Below are 20,363 nucleotides of genomic sequence, written 5' to 3' on the forward strand. Positions count from 1 at the left end.
CTCTATCCTCATAACCTGAATAGGCCCAGCATCTACTTTGTTCAGAAATTAGATGGAACTATTGGCTGAAGGAAATTATAACGTATCTAAACTGCTTGGTTTTAAACTATATGATTTATGTAAATTAGACCTGTAGCAATAACTAAGTTTAGGGATCAATAACACTGGTAAATGTTAACTACATTGCCCATAAATACAACCAGAATAAAAGCATTCATATCACTGAAGAACGGTTTACAGCTACCAAACAAAAAATCATTTCTGTTCAATTAAGTGTATTTGTTGTTAAAGAGGAACAAGTGAGAAATATAATACGGTGCCCCTGTTCCTTTTCTGGAAAGACTCTGTTTTCATAATTTATTTTTAAAAAGTAAAAATAAAGTAGAAAGAATAATAAACATCCCCATATTTCTACTGAGAACTAACTACCACCAATATTGACATACGTGCTTCTTGACATTTTTTTAAATAAGCAGAACATTAAAGTTCTTTTTAGCCACCAACCTCACACAACTATTTTCTACTGAATTCAGACAGGGTTTTTATTTATTCTTTTTTATAATTTTTAAAATTTTTTTATAAACATATATTATTAGCCCCAGGGGTACAGGTCAGTGAATCGCCAGGTTTACACACTTCATAGCACTCACCAGAGCACATACCCTCCCCAATGACTATAACTCCACCACCCTCTCCGACCCCCCTCCTCCTGGCAACCCTCAGTTTGTTTTGTGAGATTAAGAGTCTCTTATGGTTTGTCTCCCTCCCGATCCCATCTTGTTTCATTTATTCTTTCCCTATCCCCCAAATCCCCCACATTGCATCTCCACTTCCTCATATCAGGGAGATCATGTGATAGTTCTCTTTCTCCAATTGACTTATTTCGCTAAGCATAATACCCTCTAGTTCCATCCACATCATCGCAAATGGCAAGATTTCATTTCTTTTGATGGCTGCATAGTATTCCATTATGTATATACACCACTTCTTCTTTATCCATTCATCTGTTGATGGACATCTAGGTTCTTTCCATAGTTTGGCTATTGTGGACATTGCTGCTATAAACATTCGGATGCACGTGCCCCTTTGGATCACTATGTTTGTATCTTTAGGGTAAATACCAAGTAGTGTGATTGCTGATAGAAATCACACTCTATTTTCAACTGTATTGAAACTTTTTGAGGGTAGTTCTATTTTCAACATTTTGAGGAACCTCCGTGCTGTTTTCCAGAGTGGTTGCACCAGCTTGCATTCCCACCAACAGTGTAGGAGGGTTCCCCTTTCTCCGCATCCTTGCCAGCATCTGTCATTTCCTGACTTGTTCATTTTAGCCATTCTGACTGGTGTGAGGTGATATCTCATTGTGGTTTTGATTTGTATTTCCCTGATGCCGAGTGAGGTGAAGCACTTTTTCGTGCAGACAGGGTTTTTAAATGCCACGGCCTGAAAACATAATAACCTATTTCCTCCTTGGGAGAATTATGTTTGAGTAGCTAATGTGCTCAAAACACCTGCTTTAAACTTTAGTAAGCCAAACCAAATTTTAGCCTTTCTTCCCAATGTGGGGAATGAGATTAGGTCAGATATACGGGACCACAAAAGCGGCTGTTTCTTTGATGAGATGCTGTTCTACAGACTCCCCAGGGATTGTCCCTATGGGGAAAGAAAGGAAAAAGAGACAGAGGATCGTAGCCATAATAACCACACCAATGGCCTCATGCAGATTAGACTCTAGGCAAAGAATCTGTATAAGCAGTTTGGCCTCAAGGCCCTCTCTGCCCCTGGAAAGGACATGGTCATGAGGGAAGAGACCTGTGACATATTGACCGACTGGACTGCTGCATGGCTGCATGTCTAGAACCCTACTGTGCAGGGATCCCAAGAGAAAACCGGATGAAACGTTTGGAGGAGCTTTCAAACAGACTCAGGCAATCCCTCAAGTTCAGTAACTGTGCCCATAAATCAAAACCAGCCATTTGGCCATGTTTTATCCCAGTTAGACCAGTTCCAATATTTTTCATTAAGTATTTTGGAAGAACTTAACACATAAACAGCTGGAAAAGAAAGGGGTCTTAGTGGGGTTTTCAGCAGCCTCAGACATGCCAGAACATTGCAGTCTACATCATTTAAGAGCCAAGAATGTACTCATTCAAGGTACATTAGTCAGTGGCTGCAGGCCTACCATTCCTACCTCTGGAGGTCAGCCTAGCACTAGAAGTCAAAATATTTCCATCCTCAATGAATTTATAAATTTTTATTCAAAATTGGAGAAAAGAAAATGTTAAGAATTAACCCTGTAGGACAATATATGGGTGGTTTTAATTTTTTCATATTTCTATTTTTGAAGCTTTATTCAAAAGGAGCATTTATTACTTTAAAAAGGTAAAGACAATGGAGAAACTGGAATCCTTGTCTACTACCACTGGGACTGTAACACATGCAGCTGCTATGGAAAACAGTACGGTGGTTCCCCAAAAATTAAAAATGGACTTACCACAAGACCCAGCAATCTGCTTCTAGATATATATTCAGAAGAAACGAAAGCAGGGACTTAAAGAGATCTTTATACATTCGTGTTCATAGCAGCATTATTCACAATAGCCAGAAGGTAGAAGCAACTCAAATGTCCATCAGTGGATGAAGGGATAAACAAAATGTGGTCTATACACAAGATGGAATATTATTCAGCCTTTAAAAAGAAGGAAATCCTGTGGCACCTGGGTGGCTCAGTCGGTTAAGCAACTGCCTTTGGTTCGGGTCATGATCTCAGGGTCTTGGGATCGAGCACCACATCAGGTTTCCTGCCCAAGGGGAGTCTGTTTCTCCCTTTGCCTCTGCCCCTGCCCACTGTGTGCTCTCTCTCTCAAAGAAATAAAATCTAAAAAAAAAAAAAAAAACAAAACCCACAGCCCCCCCCCCCACACACACACACCCCCGTCCAGGCACTGTCCTTTGGTCAGCAACAACAATGCTAAATGGAGACTGGCAGATTCTTTTCTGGACAAACTGAAGAGTCAGAGAAAAGAGACATGCAGACACAGATACTTAGAGATAGCACTGATGTTTCCAGTCCCTTACCTTAGCTCCGCTGCCCTGGTATCCCCATGCTGGACTTTCCGAGTACCCCCAGCCACCACTCTACCTGCATACAGGCAGATTAACTCGAAGTGCCACAAAAATCCTGAATTCAGCTGCCGCAGCATGAAAGCAGACAACAGATGTACAACGGTGCCGCCCATCTCCCACAGCGGGAGAGTAGGCAGACCCTCCCAGTCATTCCTGATGGTTTTGAAGTGGCGATAAAAGGATAGAATACAAAAGTTTTTACTAAAGGGTGGCCCCAGACTTCTTTTGCTTGACAGCACAGTGTTTTTAAAGTCTCAAATGCCTTCCACCAAAGGCTAGGTCCAATTTGCCAAGGGCTCCACCTCTTCCTACGTCATTGTCTCCTCCACTGGTTACCAGCCCAGCCTCCTGACTCACCTGAATTTGAAAACCTCTTAGTGAAGTATATAAATTTAAATGTACTGTAGAAAGAAAAAGAACTCTCTCCATTTGCCCCACAGGACTGCTGGGGATCTGATTGCCCCCAATGGTCCCCGCCATCACCGACCGCCCCTGCTTCTCCCCTCCTCACCTGGGCACTCTGAAATTCTCTTCCCTCGGGCTGGTGGTGACACTGCGACTTGGGAGGCAGGGAGATAGTCAGGGGAGCAGAGGGCTTGCACAAGCCTCAAGTCTCTCAATTTCACTAACATTTACACATGAGTATCAAGCCTTGGCCCAGTTAATACATGTACTTTCATTTGTTTGTCATTGTTGGAAATCTCAGAGAGACAAAACCAGACAAAGCAGAATTCATAACATTCTTGAGTCCACACCGCATACCACATAAGCCTCATAACCCTACTTTCACTGTTAATATGTGCATGTCCACACGCACAAAAGCATACCGGATCATGACAGAAGCATGTATCCTCAAAATGCTCAACAGTCCCTCTTATTCCCACCATTCAGAGACAGCCAAAGTATTCTGATTCCTCCCCAATTTTCTGAATGTACAATTAGCAACATAACTTCTACAAATCAGATAAAGCTATACTATTTCTGTTTGGGAAGAAAAATAAATAACTGAAATGAAGCAACCATTTGAACTGCCCTAGTGACAGCCAAGTGACAGCATGATCTGTGAACACATAGATAAGTCAGGTTGAATGACCCCGCTGAACCCATAGACCGTCGGTGTGAACTTTTGGTATCGGGATCTCAGATCCCTTCTGAACTTTCCTGTGCAGGTAGGTTTAGTCAACTCGTTTCCTGTACCCCACTTCAGGGGAGCTTTAATTAAACCACCAAAGACAGGCTCCTGCTCATGAATAGGGTACATGTCTCTCCATTTACAGAAGTTTTATTTCCTGTCATTCAAAAATTTTTTTAAATTTCTCCATGGATTTGTTATACATTCTTTTTCTATTTATACCTAGATTGTTCACACTTTTGGTAACTGTAGCAAAATTTACTGTTTCCTAACCATGTGTTGCCAATGTATAGAAATATAATTGGGTTTTTTTTTTTCCTACCTGACATACATTTTCCCCAGCCTTGGAGTTTAACCTACACAATCTATGTTCGAATTTCACCTGATAATAAAGCAATTGCTATCAGATTGGCTAGGCCTGTTCAACTTCTCCTGCAATGTCATAACATGTTAATTATTACAAATACACTGCTGATCTATTTCCATGGGTGGGGGTGGGGGGATAGTAAATATTTTAGGCTTTGTGGATCATTTGGTCTCTGTTGCAACTACTTATCGTAGAGTGAATACAGACATAGGTAATATGGAAACAAATGGGCACGCTATGTCTCTGTAAAAAGTTCATGTATGGTTTGTTCCCTTAAGACAGGGACTGAGACTGATAGTTCTGCATCACTTCCTACAGAAGTGGAATTCCCTAAGTAGAGGACAGCTGTAGAAAGACAAAACCAGGAACCCTCAGAACCTAGAATCAGTAAAAGGTAGCAATCTAACTATAGGAACCTGACCAGGACTTGGTATATTGGTAATCTACCAGTCTATTGCCATAATCCTGAGAATTAGTAATTTTGGCTGCAACTCAGCTGTGCTCACTCATGAGGCCGCAGTCACATGACGTTAGCTAGGGACTATTTGTCGAGGATGGCTTCACTCATTTATCTAGAAGCTGGTGCTGGTGTTGGCTAGTGCTGGCTAGTGTAGCTGGGCCACATGTCTCTGGATGGACAGACTGGACTGACCGAAGAATAAAGGATGGCCAGAAAGGTTCCCAACAGCAAGTGATGGTACGTTCTCAAAAAACACAGGTGCTTTCCAGGCCTCTGCTTGCATCACATCTGCTATCTGTCCCACTGACCAGTGCAAGTCTGTGCCAAGCCCAGAGTCAGGCTTCTCCCAGAAGCAAAGCCATGAGCACCTGGGTAGCTCAGTCATTAAGCATCTGCCTTTGGCTCAGGTCATGATCCCAGGGTCCTGGGATACAGCCCTATGTCGGGCCCCCTACTCAGTGGGGAGTCTGCTTCTCCCTTCCCCTCCGCCCCTCCCTCTGCTTGTGCTCTCTCTCTGTGTCAAATTAGTAAACAAAATCTAAAAAAAAAAAAAGTCATACTGCAAAGAGGTGTGCAGAGAGGAATGGAAGCAATTTGTGGCCATTTTGTGATCTACTACACTCAGCTATTCTAGCCAAAGATATATAGGAAAACTAATAAATGTCCCTTTCAAACCAGAACAGATCAACCATCAACCCAAAAGGACTCCAGATCAAAACTGAATTCAAGATATTTAAGCAAGTGCAGAGGTCTGGGTAGCAGGTTAAAAATACCCAGCAGAAGCCCAGTTACTGGAAATGCCTGAATTCAGGGACAAGGAGTTCAGTCACTTGGGAGACAGGAGGATAGGACAGCTACCTGGTTTCAGGGATCAGTTCTGGTGGCTTATTCATTTCTAATTTACTTAGAAAGCTGATTTGGTTTAGAGAATTTGCATACCAGAATGGCCATCTAAAGGTGGTAAAGAGATGGCCATAGAGAAATTGAGAAGAGTTAAGTTTACCAATATACAGTGATTTCAGATTGGGACTAAGCAAAACAAGGCGGTTTGCTCCCTGCCTCAGAATAGAGGCAGTCACTGAGATATCAGTATGGTCCATGCCAGATGGCCCTGGAGCACAGATGGCTAAGATGGCCCTGTCACTGTGTGGAAATGATGCTGGATCCAAATCCTACAAAGTCAGTTCCTGATCTATGAGTCCATATTATACCTTTTACTTGACTCTTGTTTTTCTTCTTAAAATACATTCGTCTGTGTAAGCCTGATGATTCACAGGCCTATACCCCTGGGGCAAATAATACATTATATGTTAGTAAAAATAATTCAAAAAAATAATAAAAAATTTTTAAAAAACATTCACAGTCTTAAATTCTTACTTGAAACCTAACATGTGCCCAGCATAAGGCATACAATGGGAAACCAAAACCAAGTAGTAAAGCATCTGCTAATAAGGTTTTCCAAAGTCCAACTACCCTTCTATTTTGAGATTTAAATATGTTAAGTTTTAAGCTTCTCATTTTACTGCTCCATTGGAAAAAGATTAGTCTTGGACGACATCTTTTTAATTTTTTTTTAATTCCCTGTGATCTCTTGGCATGGTATGAGTTGTGATAATTTCTCTAATCTTCTTTTTTTTTTTTTAATTTTTTTTTCAAGATTTTTTTTTTAATTTATTTATTTGACAGAGAGAGATCACAAGTAGACAGAGAGGCAGGCAGAGAGAGAGAGGGCAGCAGGCTCTCTGTTCGGCAGAGAGCCTGATGCGGGACTCGATCCCAGGACCCTGAGATCATGACCTGAGCCAAAGGCAGCAGCTTAACCCACTGAGCCACCCAGGCGCCCCAATTTCTCTAATCTTCTAATGTAATATTTTTAAAAATCAACTTCACCTAGTTTAAGTTCATTTTTACAATTTTAGAAACAAGAGGTACACTATTTCTACTCATTTAAGATGTAGTGTTTAATAGGTCTAACATAAATAGAATTTTCATGCAGAAGAAATAATATTTCAACCACATATTTTCTACTATAAAATGTTCAGAAGGATCTGAATTTGGGAAGTGAGCCAAACTGCCAAGGTGGGACAGATGGCCAGGAAAAAGGCTATGAAAAATATGGCAAGAAGAATTAATCTTTGAGACTCTAGACAAGGGTCCCATGACTCAGTTAAAAGAAATTACTGAGCTAGTGCCTATTTCTGGAAACAAGAGATATGCATGCTGCTTCTTTCTCTGGCCATAATGGCTATCACAGAGACCACATAACATTTCAATGCTGAGAGGTACTGAGAGTATAATGCACAGTCTCTGTCCTCATGGAGGTCACAACCCAGTGTGATGACTGAAGACTACAAGCCAGTGTTCTAAAATGCTGCCTGTTGGGCACAGACTATTTTGACCCAATGAAGAAGATACATTGTTTATACTTCTTGACAAAAAAGATAAAGTTGATTCTCCTTATACTTTATGCCTAATACATGGTCAGGGACTTTGTAGTCTTGGTTCCTGGACATCTAAGGACTACAGCCAATAACCCAATGTTGTTGACTTGAGCTAAAAGTCACTGTTCATCTGCAGCGTGACACAGTTTACTTACTGAAAGAAACAGCAACAATTCTTTCCTGACTGAAAAAATCTGAAACTCAGAATTCTTCTTACTGACCAAGGTATTTACAAAAATGAGGTTTGCACTCAATCTTCTTCATTTGGTTTCTGTGTACAGGAATGGAACATCTGAAAATCTTGTGATTTAAGAAAGGGAAACAGGTGGTTTTCCTTAAATGACAAGACCAAGAATGTAGTCCTCCCTAGGAGAGCAATATGACACCACTCAGCCTGATTTTCCTGTTGCTATTTGCTAGCAATAATTCGAGAAGAAAGAGGTAGTCAGTCACAAGATACCCTAAGATCTCCACTTCCTGCCAAAGAAGTATAACCAGTTCTGCTTATTTAAGTTAACTCAGCATATGTGTAGGTGAATTACAAAAATAAAGCTTCTGCTATTGAGAAAAGATCTGTCTATACTCTTTTTTTTTTTAATATTTTATTTATTTGACAGAGAGAAACCACAAGTAGGCAGAGAGGCAGGCAGAGAGAGAGGAGGAAGCAGGCTCCCTGTGGAGCAGAGAGCCCGATGTGGGGCTCGATCCCAGGACCCTGGGATCATGACCTGAGCCGAAGGCAGAGGCTTTAACCCACTGAGCCACCCAGGCGCCCCTGTCTATACTCTTTTTAAAGACTGGATACAAAAGAATTCAATAAATTGCTTTTCTTTAATAAAGCTGCTAATAGCAATAATTTTTCTTTTTTTAGTTCAAAACTCTTACAGACTGAGGTCTAAAAGTTCAATCTAATCGAATTATATTAAGAAATATTAGCTCTAATTTAAGCAAAGCAGTAGGATAATAGGAAAGCCTTTATCTGGCCTTAAAAATAAACAACGAAATATATTTTTAAAGATTTATTTATTTATTTTAGAGAGAGAAGGAGAAAGAGCAAGCACGAGCAGGCAGAGGGGCAGAGGGGGAGAGAATCCCAAGTAGACTCCCCATTGAGCACAGAGCCCGAAGCAGGGCTCAATCTCAAAACCCTGAGATCATGACCTGAGGTGAAACCAAGTGTCAGACACTCAACTGACTCAGCCACCCAGGTGCCCCAACAAACAAACATTTTTTCTTATTTTTTTAATTTAAAAAATTAAAAACCCTGCTCACAGTTTTCACATATACTCTCTGATGCCTGAAAGTGCTTTAAGGGTGGTACACTAAAATGATACACCTAAAAAATAAGGCCTGAAATACAGAACCCAGAGAAATGGAACAAAGAACTTTTCTTCAATTAGGAATCTTAGACTTTTCTCTTGGTTCCGACTGAGTAGAATTAACTTGACAAAATAAAAGATGAAATGGAAGAGAAGTGGGAATTCTGGAGAGTAGAGTCAGCAAACTACAGCTGCTGGTCAAGGCTGCTCCACCACCTGTTTTCATAGGGCCTGTGAGGTGAAACGGCTTTTACATTTTTTAAATAGTTGGGGTAAAAAGAATACTTTGTGACATGTGCAAGTTATATGAAGTCCAAATTTTGGTGTGAATTCATGAAGTTTCACTGGAACAGAGCTGGGCCCATTTGTTCACATATTATCTGTGGCTGCTTCACTCTACAAGGAGTGGCTGCTATAGAAACCGTATGACCTTCAAAGCCTAAAACATTTCCTACTTGGCCTTTACAGAGAGAAGGCCAGCCCCTAGAACGCAGGGAGAACTGCCTTCATACCTGACTTGGTCAGAGGCTGTGCTCTCCTCCGACACTAGACCCGTCACTAAGCTGACATCTCTAGGCTCCAAATCCGCCAACCACAGATACTGTCAATGATGTGGGGAACAAAGGCAGAAGAAAAATTATTCAATTTCCTTACTATCTACAGACCATTGACAAGTCCTGGAAACAGGCAGAATGACCTTCCTTTAGGGATTAATTGCCTCGATGTTGATACTTTGCTAATGACAAAAGGCAATCTTAGCCTAACCCCCAGGACCCTGTGAGTCAACTTTAACATATAAAAATTCTTTTGGAAACTTCCTTTGTCTCTAAACACCCCAAGATACATATTGCAATCATGCCCCAAGCATGTGGCCCACTGATATACATCTGAAGGGTCTCATGACTAAGGTTTTATCAGACGGTAGTAAGAGACATTTTCCCAACAACAGCTAACCCGCTCAAGGTCATGGAAACCTTACTTCCAAAATTCCTTAGAGACTTAATAGTCTATACCTAACCGCGCCCCCAAAACCTGAAAGTGTGTAATGGGCCACCCCTCACAACCCCAGTGCAGTTCTTTCGGCCCACGAGTCCTATCCCCATGCTTTAATAAAATCACCTTTCTGCACCAAAGACATCTCAAGAATTCTTTCTTGGCTGTTGACTTCGAACCCTAACATTCTTTCCTACGTCATCAACAGAAAACCAAATAAAAGTCCAAGCATGCTGAAAGGTCAGTATTCCACACAAGTATATATGAAGCCTAGTATTGTTATCAACCACCATTTCCAAACTGGAGCTTGCTATGTTCTTTCATAGGAAAGCCACTTACTAGGGGGAAAAAAGATAAATTTAACAAAGTAGACATAATTTTACTTACTTAGGGATACCAGAAATTCTGTAAATTTCTTTACAATGGTATTCCCCCTTAATGGTTTTTCATTATCAATAATAGATCACTTCCCATTACGCCCTACATCACCACCATTAAACCAAATATTAAGTTCTTTGTGCTACTGTGTTCCCTATCTTTTTTTCTTTCTTTCTCCTTCTTTCTTTTTTAATTTTTATTTATTTATTTTTTCAGCGTAACAGTATTCATTGTTTTTGCACAATACCCAGTGCTCCATGCAATACGTGCCCTCCCTAATACCCACCACCTGGTTCCCTCAACCTCCCACCCCTGCCCCTTTAAAACCCTCAGGACTGTGTTCCCTATCTTGATGCCCTTTTAAAACACTCTAACTCAATTTGAAGAAATCTTTTACTTCCAAGTTGGTTCCATTTTTATGATCATTCTCTCCAGAAGTGTATTTTCTTTTGCATTACAACAGTGGAACATAAGGCTTTTGAGTTTTTTTTAGTAAGGCTTAAGATTTAAAGACTTTTGAAGACTTGCACTTCCAACACTATAGTGGGCCAAAACCTCTGAAGAGACTGTTACAAACCATAAGATCCCACATAGGAATAATTTTTATGCGTGAGGGAGTCACAGCAAGCAGAGCAAGTCAGGAAAAATTACAAGGTTCTCCCTTTAACCAAAAGGAGCAAAAACAGAAAAAGAACTCAAAGAAGACACACAAATAGCAAATAAACATATGAAAAGATGCTCCACAGATTTGTCATCAAGGAAATGCAAAGTAAAATGACAATGAACTACCACTACCTACCAGTCAGAACGGCTCAAGCCCAGAACACTGACACCACCAAAAGCTGCTAGAACTCTGACTTACTGCTGGTGGGAGTGCAAAATGGCCCACGCACTTTGGAAGACAGTTTGGCAGTCTAGCCTTCCGTGCTCCACCCAGTTCTCTGAATCCCTTTGACCAGCACAGGGTGCCCATCCCCCAACTTTTGAATCTTTGCTGCTAATGGCTCACACCTGCCCCCACCCCCCAAAGTACTATCCCAGGACCCAGAGCAGAGACACAGAAGCGCCTGGGAGTTCACATCCACCCAAGCCCCTAGGAATGCCCCTCAGTCAGTGACTGATGCAAAAATATGGAAACTCAGCTCTTGCCTTCAGTGGTGACATACTTGACACAATATTTTCTGCTCCAGGACTCCAGGAATCTTGCTGATCCTGGCACTTCTGAAATTATATCCTTAGTTGGCCTCTTTGTCTTCCTTTTCCTGTCCCTACCAATCAATCCCTCATGGGTTTCTCCTTATGGCACTTCTTTAATAAATCACTGGCCTGAGAATCCCTATCTCAGTATCTGATTTTGAGGAACCTGAGCTAAGACAGCCTCAGGTACTAGAATTATTAGATATATAATATAAAACAATTATGTGTTAAGTGCACAAAAATTTAAAAACTGTAACCACAGGGACACCTGAGTGGCTCGGTCAGTTAAGTGTCTGCCTTCGGCTCAGGTCATGATCCCAGGGTCCCGGGATCGAGTCCCACATCAGGCTCCTTGCTACGTGTTGAGCCTGCTTCTCCCTCTGCCTGCTGCTCTGCCTGCTTGCCCTTGGTCTCTGTCTCTCTCTCTCTCTCTCTCTGACAAATAAATAAATAAAATCTTAAAAAAAAAAAAAAAAGTAACCACAAAGAATGAGCAAAAACAATGAGAAGCTATTAAAAAATGAATGAGTATATTTGGAAAAGAAGCAGATAGAACTATTAAACTGAAAATTTGATTATTGAAATAAATTCAGTGGATGGCTTAAACAATAGATAAAACACAGCTAAAACTAGAATTAGTGAACTGGAAAAAAAATCTAAGGAATGTATCCAAAATATATTCCAAGGAGTCAGGGAGACAGAAAATATAAGAGAGGTTAAAAGATGTGAAGGCTATTCAGCTCAGGTCATGATCCTGGTGTCTTGGGATCGAGCCCCACATCGGGCTCTCTGCTCTGCAGGGAGCCTGCTTCCTCCTCTCTCTCTCTGCCTGCCTCTCTGCCTACTTGTGATCTCTGTCTGTCAAATAAATTAAAAAAAAAAAAATCTTAAAAAAAAAAAAAAACAGATGTGAAGGCTAGAATGAATTGGCTCAACAGACATATAATCAGAATCCAAGAAGGAAAAATAAACCCAGCAGTCTCACTCTTAGGTATGTACACTGTAGATATTCTTGTACTTATGCACCAGGCGACATATGCAAGGATACAAATGGCAACATTGTTTACAATAGCCCCCAACTGGAAATAGCTTAATGTTCATCAGAAGGATAAAACAGAAGTAAATAATAGCAAAGTCACACACTAGAAAATTATATAACAATAAACATAGATGTACTACAGCTATAAGCAATAACATGGATGAATCTCAAAAAAATTTCATAAGGCATAAAAATAAGCAAAACTAAACCATACATTGTTTAGAGTACATACCAACAATAAAACTTCTTTAAGGCAAGGTAACAGTATAGTTACTTCTGTTGGGAAGACACAAGATCAGTTTCAAAAGGTATACACAGGGTATTGACAATACCTAGATCTCAAGATGGACAGTAGTTTCATGAATGCTCCTTGTATTGTATTCTTCATAAACTAACAAAAATGATCTATTCCTCTGTGCATTTTAAATATTATATTAAAAGTAATGTTTGCAGGATCTCTATAAAACAAAGAGTATAAATGGGTGCTAAAGGCACTCAGACCCACCCTTAACGTGTCAGATGAACCAGAGTTTGAATCTTCTATCTTAATGTGTCTTTTTGAGCAGGTTACTGACCATTCATAGACCTAAGTTTCCTCCTAAAATAATGAATATAATTTGCCTCATGGGGCTTACTATGAGAATGTATATGGTAAGATTACCAGACTAGTAAGTTCCATGGTGGATAGAACTGTATCTCTCTTAGTCATCTATGTATCCCTAGTGGAGAGCACATACCTGGAACATAGCAGATATTTATTATGCTAATTCCTGTTTCTTCTATAAGAGCACAGCACAAAATGTTAGGAGTATGTGTGTTTAGTTTTAAAGTTGTTCTTTCATTTTTTTTCGTTTTGGGTTTATTTTTATTTTTATTTTTAAAGATTTTATTTTTAAGTAATCCCTACACCCAATGTGGGGCTTGAACTTACAACCCCAAGATCAAGAGTCACATGCTCCACCGACTGAGTCAGGCAGGCAGGCACCCCTGTTTGTTCGCTTTTCAGACTGGCACTTCATCTTGGCATTGACTATATGTTACTACATGTAAGAATAAGAAGTAACTTGACTTCTCCAGGTTTTGGGTTCTTAATCTGTTACACAACAAAACTGAACTAAGGTATATCATTTCTTGGTGTCTACAGCCTGATGTAACACCATATATATTAGTCTTTTCAAAAAGGAACAATAAAGTCAGCATATTTCTGTTACACAAAATGTAAATTCAAGTTACACATTCATGGATCTCCCCCAAGGAGAATAACTACCTATACAATACCACATTTGAGATGGTCAAAACTGTGTTCAGCGATAGTCCTTTTAGGTGAATGTGTCATAAATTAGGGCCCTTTGGCCTTCCAGCACATTACATCAGTTTGGTACTTCTGTCTTTGACCTCCCCATACTTGGCCTCTTTTCCATGGTTCCTATTTTCCTTCTTACCCTCTGTGATTATTCCAAAACTTACCCCTCCTCATGCTTAGCACTCAGTACACATAACTTCATCAACTCTGACACCTCTAAGTATTACAGTTATCACAGTTCATTTGAGTCCTGACAACATTAGATCAATAGGTCAAAACAAACCTCAGGACCCTCTGTTCCTAAAATATAATGCCCACGCAGCTCTAAGCTATCACATGCTGAGAGCTGGTCATCTGCCCAGAGGGAACGCAGGGAAACCCTGACCTGCAGCCCGGTGTGACATAGGGACAGAAGCTTACTCACTCAGGCTAGAAGCCTAAGAGGGATGTTCAGCTCCTCCACTCCCATCACACCTTTTACAATCAACAGTCCTCTCCTCACAATCTGAGCCCCTTCTTCAGTCTTAATTTTTTATGGCTCACCCACTGTGGACCTGGACTTTACCAGCTCAAAGGCACTGTAACAGCCATCAAATGAAGAGTAAAATCACAGATAGTTATAGCCTTGAGAGTATGATAAACAAGACCCACTGAGAGCAGCAGAGCCGTTTCAATTCCTCCTGGAGGGTGCCAGCCAACTTACCTGATCTTTTCCAAGGCATTTGTTACCTGCTGCTGCCCAATGTCATAGAGTTTCACCTTGAAGCCTCCACTGGCAAACAACATAGCCCAGCTTTGTCCAATGAGTCCACTAAAGGGAAAGAAAATTAAGAAATGTGTCCAGTTAACTTAATGGAACAGTTTTTCATTCCTAACCCAGAATGAAATTTTTAAAATTATATAGCAAAACACTTAATATCTTAAAATTATACATTTGTATAGCTGTATTTATTTAAAGTGTTATCTCTTAAAGATAATTATCATATAATCTCTCTGATATGAGGAATTTGAGAGGCAGGGTGGAGGGTGGTGGGGGTAGAGGGAAAGAATGAAACAAGATGGAACCAGGGAGGGAGACAAACCATAAGAGACTCTTAATCTCAGGAAACAAACTGAGGGCTGCTGGGGGACCAGGAGGGAGGGATAGGGTGGCTGGGTGATGGACATTGGGAGGGTTATGTGCTATGGTGAGTGCTGTGAATTGAGTAAGACTGATGATTCACAGACCTCTACCCCGAAGCAAATAATACATTATATGTTCATTAAATAATGTTATCTCTTTCCATACAGGAGCCCCTGAATCCTCGACTCCAGAGTCAGCAGTAATATTCTGCCTGGCACACTGCTGGATGTCAGGTAGTTAACATTAGTTCACACACCGAAACAAAAACTTACAGTCGGGAGCCAGTAGGGTGTGGTGGAAGTGAAAGACTCCTCTGTGAACCCCCATTTGACCACTGTGTCGGCAAGTCACTTAAGGTGAAGAACAGAGATAGTATTTTCCCCACCCTCTTCAATTAAACAATTGTTGCTACCACCACAGCTTTTGAGCACATCTTGGGTGCCAGGAAAGATTCAACATCTTATACATCGTTCCTCTGTCAATCTTTACAACAACCCCACTAGGCAGGTGCTATTATTATTTCCCATTTTATATATGGGCAAATTGAGGCATAGAGGGGTTAAGAATATGCAGGCTAAACGTGCTGGAGCTATGAGATGAACCCAAACAGCCAAACCCTGGGATCCTAACTAGTGGTATCTCTCCCATGCTATTTCAGTGTGCTACCAGAAAAGGCAAAGATAAAAAAGACATGAAAAACTCACATGAAGTTGTTCAAAAGGTTAAAAATGAATGTTAAGGAGCACACCTAGAGCCCAAATCTTGGGTTTCTAATATCTTTCTCCTATAAAGGGAACCAGAGCTCCTTGGAGAAATGGCTGATTCTAGGACTGAGCCAGGAAATACACAACATGAGCCCAGAGAAATTGGGAGTGCCAGAAAGTACACAGTGCCAATAAAAAATTAAAATTAAAAAAAAAATTGTGACGGCCTATCCTGACAGAACATGTCAAAAGATCACAGGAGCCAAATGAAAGAGTTCTAGGGGCCAAAGTTGGAAGAAGTTGGACAAAAAAGTAAAGTAACACTGGATTATAATCCAAAGTATAAACCAAGTATCCATGAGTCCACACTGACGTCAATAAATGTTTGAATAAACAAATAAATGGGAGAGAAGCCAAATCTTCCTTGCAGAAGAATTGCCCAATAATTTATGCAGACACTCTGCACTCAGAGAATTGTAACCTAACTCCCCACTACTGAAGCAGGGGTTATATGGAAGACTTCCTTCCAAAGAGTACAGTAACAAAAAGGGAAAATTTAGAGTGACTTTACAGTGGTGAAAACTGGCAAAATGAAAGTTTATAAGAGCAATTCCACTCCCCAGTATGTACCCAACAGGAATGAAACATATGTCCCAAGAAAAACTACACTGTACATGTTTCTATGAGCACTATTCACAACAGCTAAATGGAAATGACCCAAAGGTTCAATAGCTAATGAACAGGTAAACAAAATGTGGTGTACCCATAAAAAGTTATTCAGCCATAAAAAGGAATAAAGTACTGATACATGCTCCATGGAACCTTAAAAATTCTCAGCAAAAGAAGTCAATTAGTAAGGTCTACATATTGCAGGATTCCACTTCTAACAACTGGCAAATCTACAAAGACAGAAAATGGATTTGTGGTTGCCCAGGGCTGGAGAGGAAGGAACAGGAGTGACAGCTGAGGGGTGAAGGGTTTCTTTTGGGATGATGGGAATATTCTAAAATTGACTGTAGTGACAGTTGTACAACCCTGTGAATGTGCTAAAAGGGTGAACTGCGTACTAGACGAATCTGAACAAATCCGTTATTAAAAAATGAATGTATGTGAAAATGCTTTGAAAACCAACTCTGGCCACACAAATGGAGAGCAATAATACTTAGTAAGCTCTTAAATTTGGTTGAGTGAAAGGGCAAAGAGGAAATGAACTGCACATTTGGTAGAATGTAGGTGGTTACCTTGAAGCAGGATTAGAATTTTAAAAATCTTTCCCCAAAGGTGCTTGCCTGCTACGTAAGTGTTCAATTAGAGGTGAGTGGGAAACGTGTCCTCTCACAACACATCTAAGGCTCAGATATAGGGATTTCTCCAGGCGAGGTGATGTACAGGAAGGTAGTTTATAGAGCTAATAGGCAACAAAATCCACTTAAACTTGTCTATAATTCCACACTCCAGAGTTGTTTCATTACATTCCAAGCTGACCAATTCAAAAGGGTATACTACAGTTTCCCCTTAGGGGACCCGTAGGCTAACAGATACATTTGATAACCCTCCACAAGGGCAGAACTAGTGGTGGAGCCATTGAGAATTCACCCAGCCTGCTGAGTAATCCAACTCTGGGTGCGAAGAACAGCTGTGTTCAGCATCTTGTGTTTTTTAAAATGACCACTAATACGGGGCGCCTGGGTGGCTCAGTGGGTTAAAACCTCTGCCTTCGGCTCAGGTCATGATCCTGGGGTTCCGGGATCGAGCCCCACATCGGGCTCTCTGCTCGGCAGCGAGCCTGCTTCACCCCTCTCACTCTGCCTGCCTCTCTGCCTACTTGTCATCTCTCTGTCAAATAAATAAATAAAATCTTTTTAAAAAAAGGGGGGGGAATGACCACTAATTACACACCCATCAAAAAAAATGAAATCTTGCCATTTGCAACTGCATGGATAGAACTTGAGGGTATTATGTTAAGTGAAGTGAGGCAATCAGAGAAAGACAATTATCATATGATCCCACTGATATGTGGAATTAAAGAAACAAAACAGAGGATCGTGGGGAAGAGAGGAAAAAATAAAACAAGACAAAACCAGAGAGAGAGAGACAAACCATAAGAGACTCTTAACCATAGGAAACAAACTGAGGGATGCTGGAAGGCAGGGGGTTGGAGGGATGGGGTAACTGGGTGATGGGCATTAAGGAGGGTATGTGATGTAATAAGCACTGGATGTTATATAAGACTAATGAATCATAGGCCTATACCTCGAACCAATAATACACTGTATGTTAATTAACTTTATTTAATTTAAATTTAAATATTAAAAATTTACATTTAAGGGGAGCCTGGGTGGGTCAGTGGGTTAAGCCTCTGCCTTCAGCCCAGGTCATGATCTCAGGGTCCTGGGATCGAGCCCCGCATCGGGTTCTCTGTTCAGCAGGGAGCCTGCTTACCCTCTGTCTCTGCCTGCCTCTCTGCCTACTTTTGATCTCTCTCTCTATCAAATAAATAAATAAAATCTTTTAAAAAAATTTTTAATTTAAAAATGTTTTTAAAAGTACAATAAAATAAAAATGTCCACTAAATTATACAGACCTAAAAGGAAGGAAATTCTGGACACATGCCACAACGTGGATCAATGCTGAAGACATAATGCAAAATAAAATTAACTCAGTCACCAAAAGACAAATACTGCATGATTCCACTTGTATGAGGTACTCAGAGTAGTCAAAACCATACAGACAGAGAATAGAACGTTGGTCACCAGGGACTTGGGGGGGGGGAGGGAGGCTTGGGGACTTATTTAATGGGGACAGAGTTGCAATTTTGCAAGAGAAAAAAATTCTGGAGATTGGTTGCACAACGTAAATACACTTAACACTACTACACCACACACTTGAAAATGTTTAAGATGGCAAATGCTATGTGCATCTCACCACAATTTTTTTAACTGTTTAAATGAACTTATTGTGCAGAAGGTTGATTCTAGGTTTGGGCAAAGCTTCCTTACCCTACCAGAGAACAACCAGCACTTTCTCCCTGGCTTAGAGGAGAATGTAAATAACATTGAGATCTCAGCTCCCATGGTCCCTCTCCAAGTATTACTGTCTGTCCCTTTGTTCTTCTGGGGACTGCACCTCAAAAGGTAATCTTGGCCCACCTAAGGTCTATCTTCTCAAGATAGTCTTTCCTCTGGGACCAACCCTAGAAAAATTCTACCCCTGGCACCCATTTTGTATGCAGATGCCTGCATCGGTGTGGATAAATCTGGAGAGGAAGCAAATGACAAATGCTTCTACCTTTATTTCTAGGTCTGGAGAAGTTGCACACATCTGTTGTTTTTTGTTAGTCATGAATATCTAAGTATGTTAATAAAAAACATGGTGAATTTTACACAGTGATGTTAAAAGAAAGCAGTATGAATTTATCAGCAATATGAATTTATTTTTGTTTGTTTGTTCAACAGGCTAAGCTCTATGCACCAGGAACCATGTCGCTCACCTTTGTGTTCCTAGAACACTACAGGGGCTTGATAAATGTTAGCTGTTGGCAAAAAACAAACAAAACAAAAGAAACAAAGAAAAGAAAAAGAAAAAAACAAAGAAAAGAAACCACAACAACAACAACAACAAAACACCCCACCTGATTATCTAGTGATAAATACTATGTAACAGTAACAGCCTCTTCCTATGAGGTTAATATGAAGGCCACAGTTGTTCACTGAAGAAATATTTAGAGGACCTACTGGGTGTTTGGCACAGTTCCAGGCACTGGGGATGCAGCAGTGACAAAACAAAAATTCTTGCCCCATGGAGCTTACAGTGGGCAGGCAGGAAAAAAACTAAGCAGATAAGTAAGACTGGGAGGAAAAGAAATTCTAAAAGCACGCCGGGGACTGTCTCGCCAGGAAGGTGACATATCGGCAAGGGCTGAAGGACGTGAGGGGGCAAGCCATGAAGGCATCTGGGAAAAGAGCATGCCCAGCAGAGGGAAGAACAGGGGCAAAGACCTGAGGGAATATGTTGCATGGTCCAAATCAACAAGGCTGGTATGTCTGGAGTAGAGAGGGAAGGGGGAGGATGGCAGGAGGACGTCAGAGAGGGCAGGAGGGATGCCTCAGAGGCTGCGGAGAGATTTTGACTTTGACTCCAAGTGAGATGAGCAGATAATAAAAGGTTTTAGAGGAAAGACATGCTCTGACTTCAGTTTTATAAGGTTCTGGCTGCTTTAATAAGAATACACCGGGGTGCCTGGGTGGCTCAGTCAGTTAAGTGTACGGCTCTTGATTCAGCTCAAGTCATGATCTTAGGGTTGTGAGATCAAACTCTGCATCAGGATCCCTGCTCAGCATGGAGGCTGCTTAATATTCTCTCCCTCTCCCTGCCCTCCCTCAAGTGTGCTCTCTCTATAAAAAATTAAAAAATAAAATTTTAAAAAATTAAAAAATTGTAAGTATATACTGAAGACAGGCCAAGATGGAAGTAAGCAAACCAGCTAGAAGTCAGGAGACCACTGCAAAATATGGTAGTAGGCTACCGCAGGATAGAAGCAGAGGCGGAGGCCGGAGACGGTCAGCAGAGTTCTGAACACACAGTTTTTGCCAGGCAGACTACAAGCGTTGCTGTGCACCACATGCAGGTGTGAGAAAAAGAACTGGGGATGACACCAGGTTTCTTTTGGACAGCAGCAGAAAGGACATGAAGGCCATTAACTCTGGTGGGGAGGACCATAACTGAAGTAGATCTAGGGAGAGAAGATCAGGCATTATTCAATACAGGATGCTTTAAGTTTG

The 20,363-nt window shown here is 40.8% G+C and overlaps 1 protein-coding gene across 4 annotated transcripts in view; it reads right to left on the reverse strand.

Annotated features, from left to right (window-relative positions):
* The window catches only part of CRYL1 (crystallin lambda 1), a 144,926-nt gene that overhangs the window by 102,643 nt on the left and 21,920 nt on the right, over window positions 1-20,363 (reverse strand). For all 4 annotated transcript variants that reach the window (XM_045978273.1, XM_045978272.1, XM_045978269.1 and 1 more), the window contains exon 2: window positions 14,459-14,566. In XM_045978273.1, coding sequence (XP_045834229.1) covers window positions 14,459-14,566 — 108 coding nt within the window. The remainder of the gene's footprint in view (window positions 1-14,458; window positions 14,567-20,363) is intronic.

Source organism: Meles meles, chromosome 14 (genome assembly GCF_922984935.1).
Source record: "Meles meles chromosome 14, mMelMel3.1 paternal haplotype, whole genome shotgun sequence".
NCBI lineage: Eukaryota > Metazoa > Chordata > Mammalia > Carnivora > Mustelidae > Meles > Meles meles.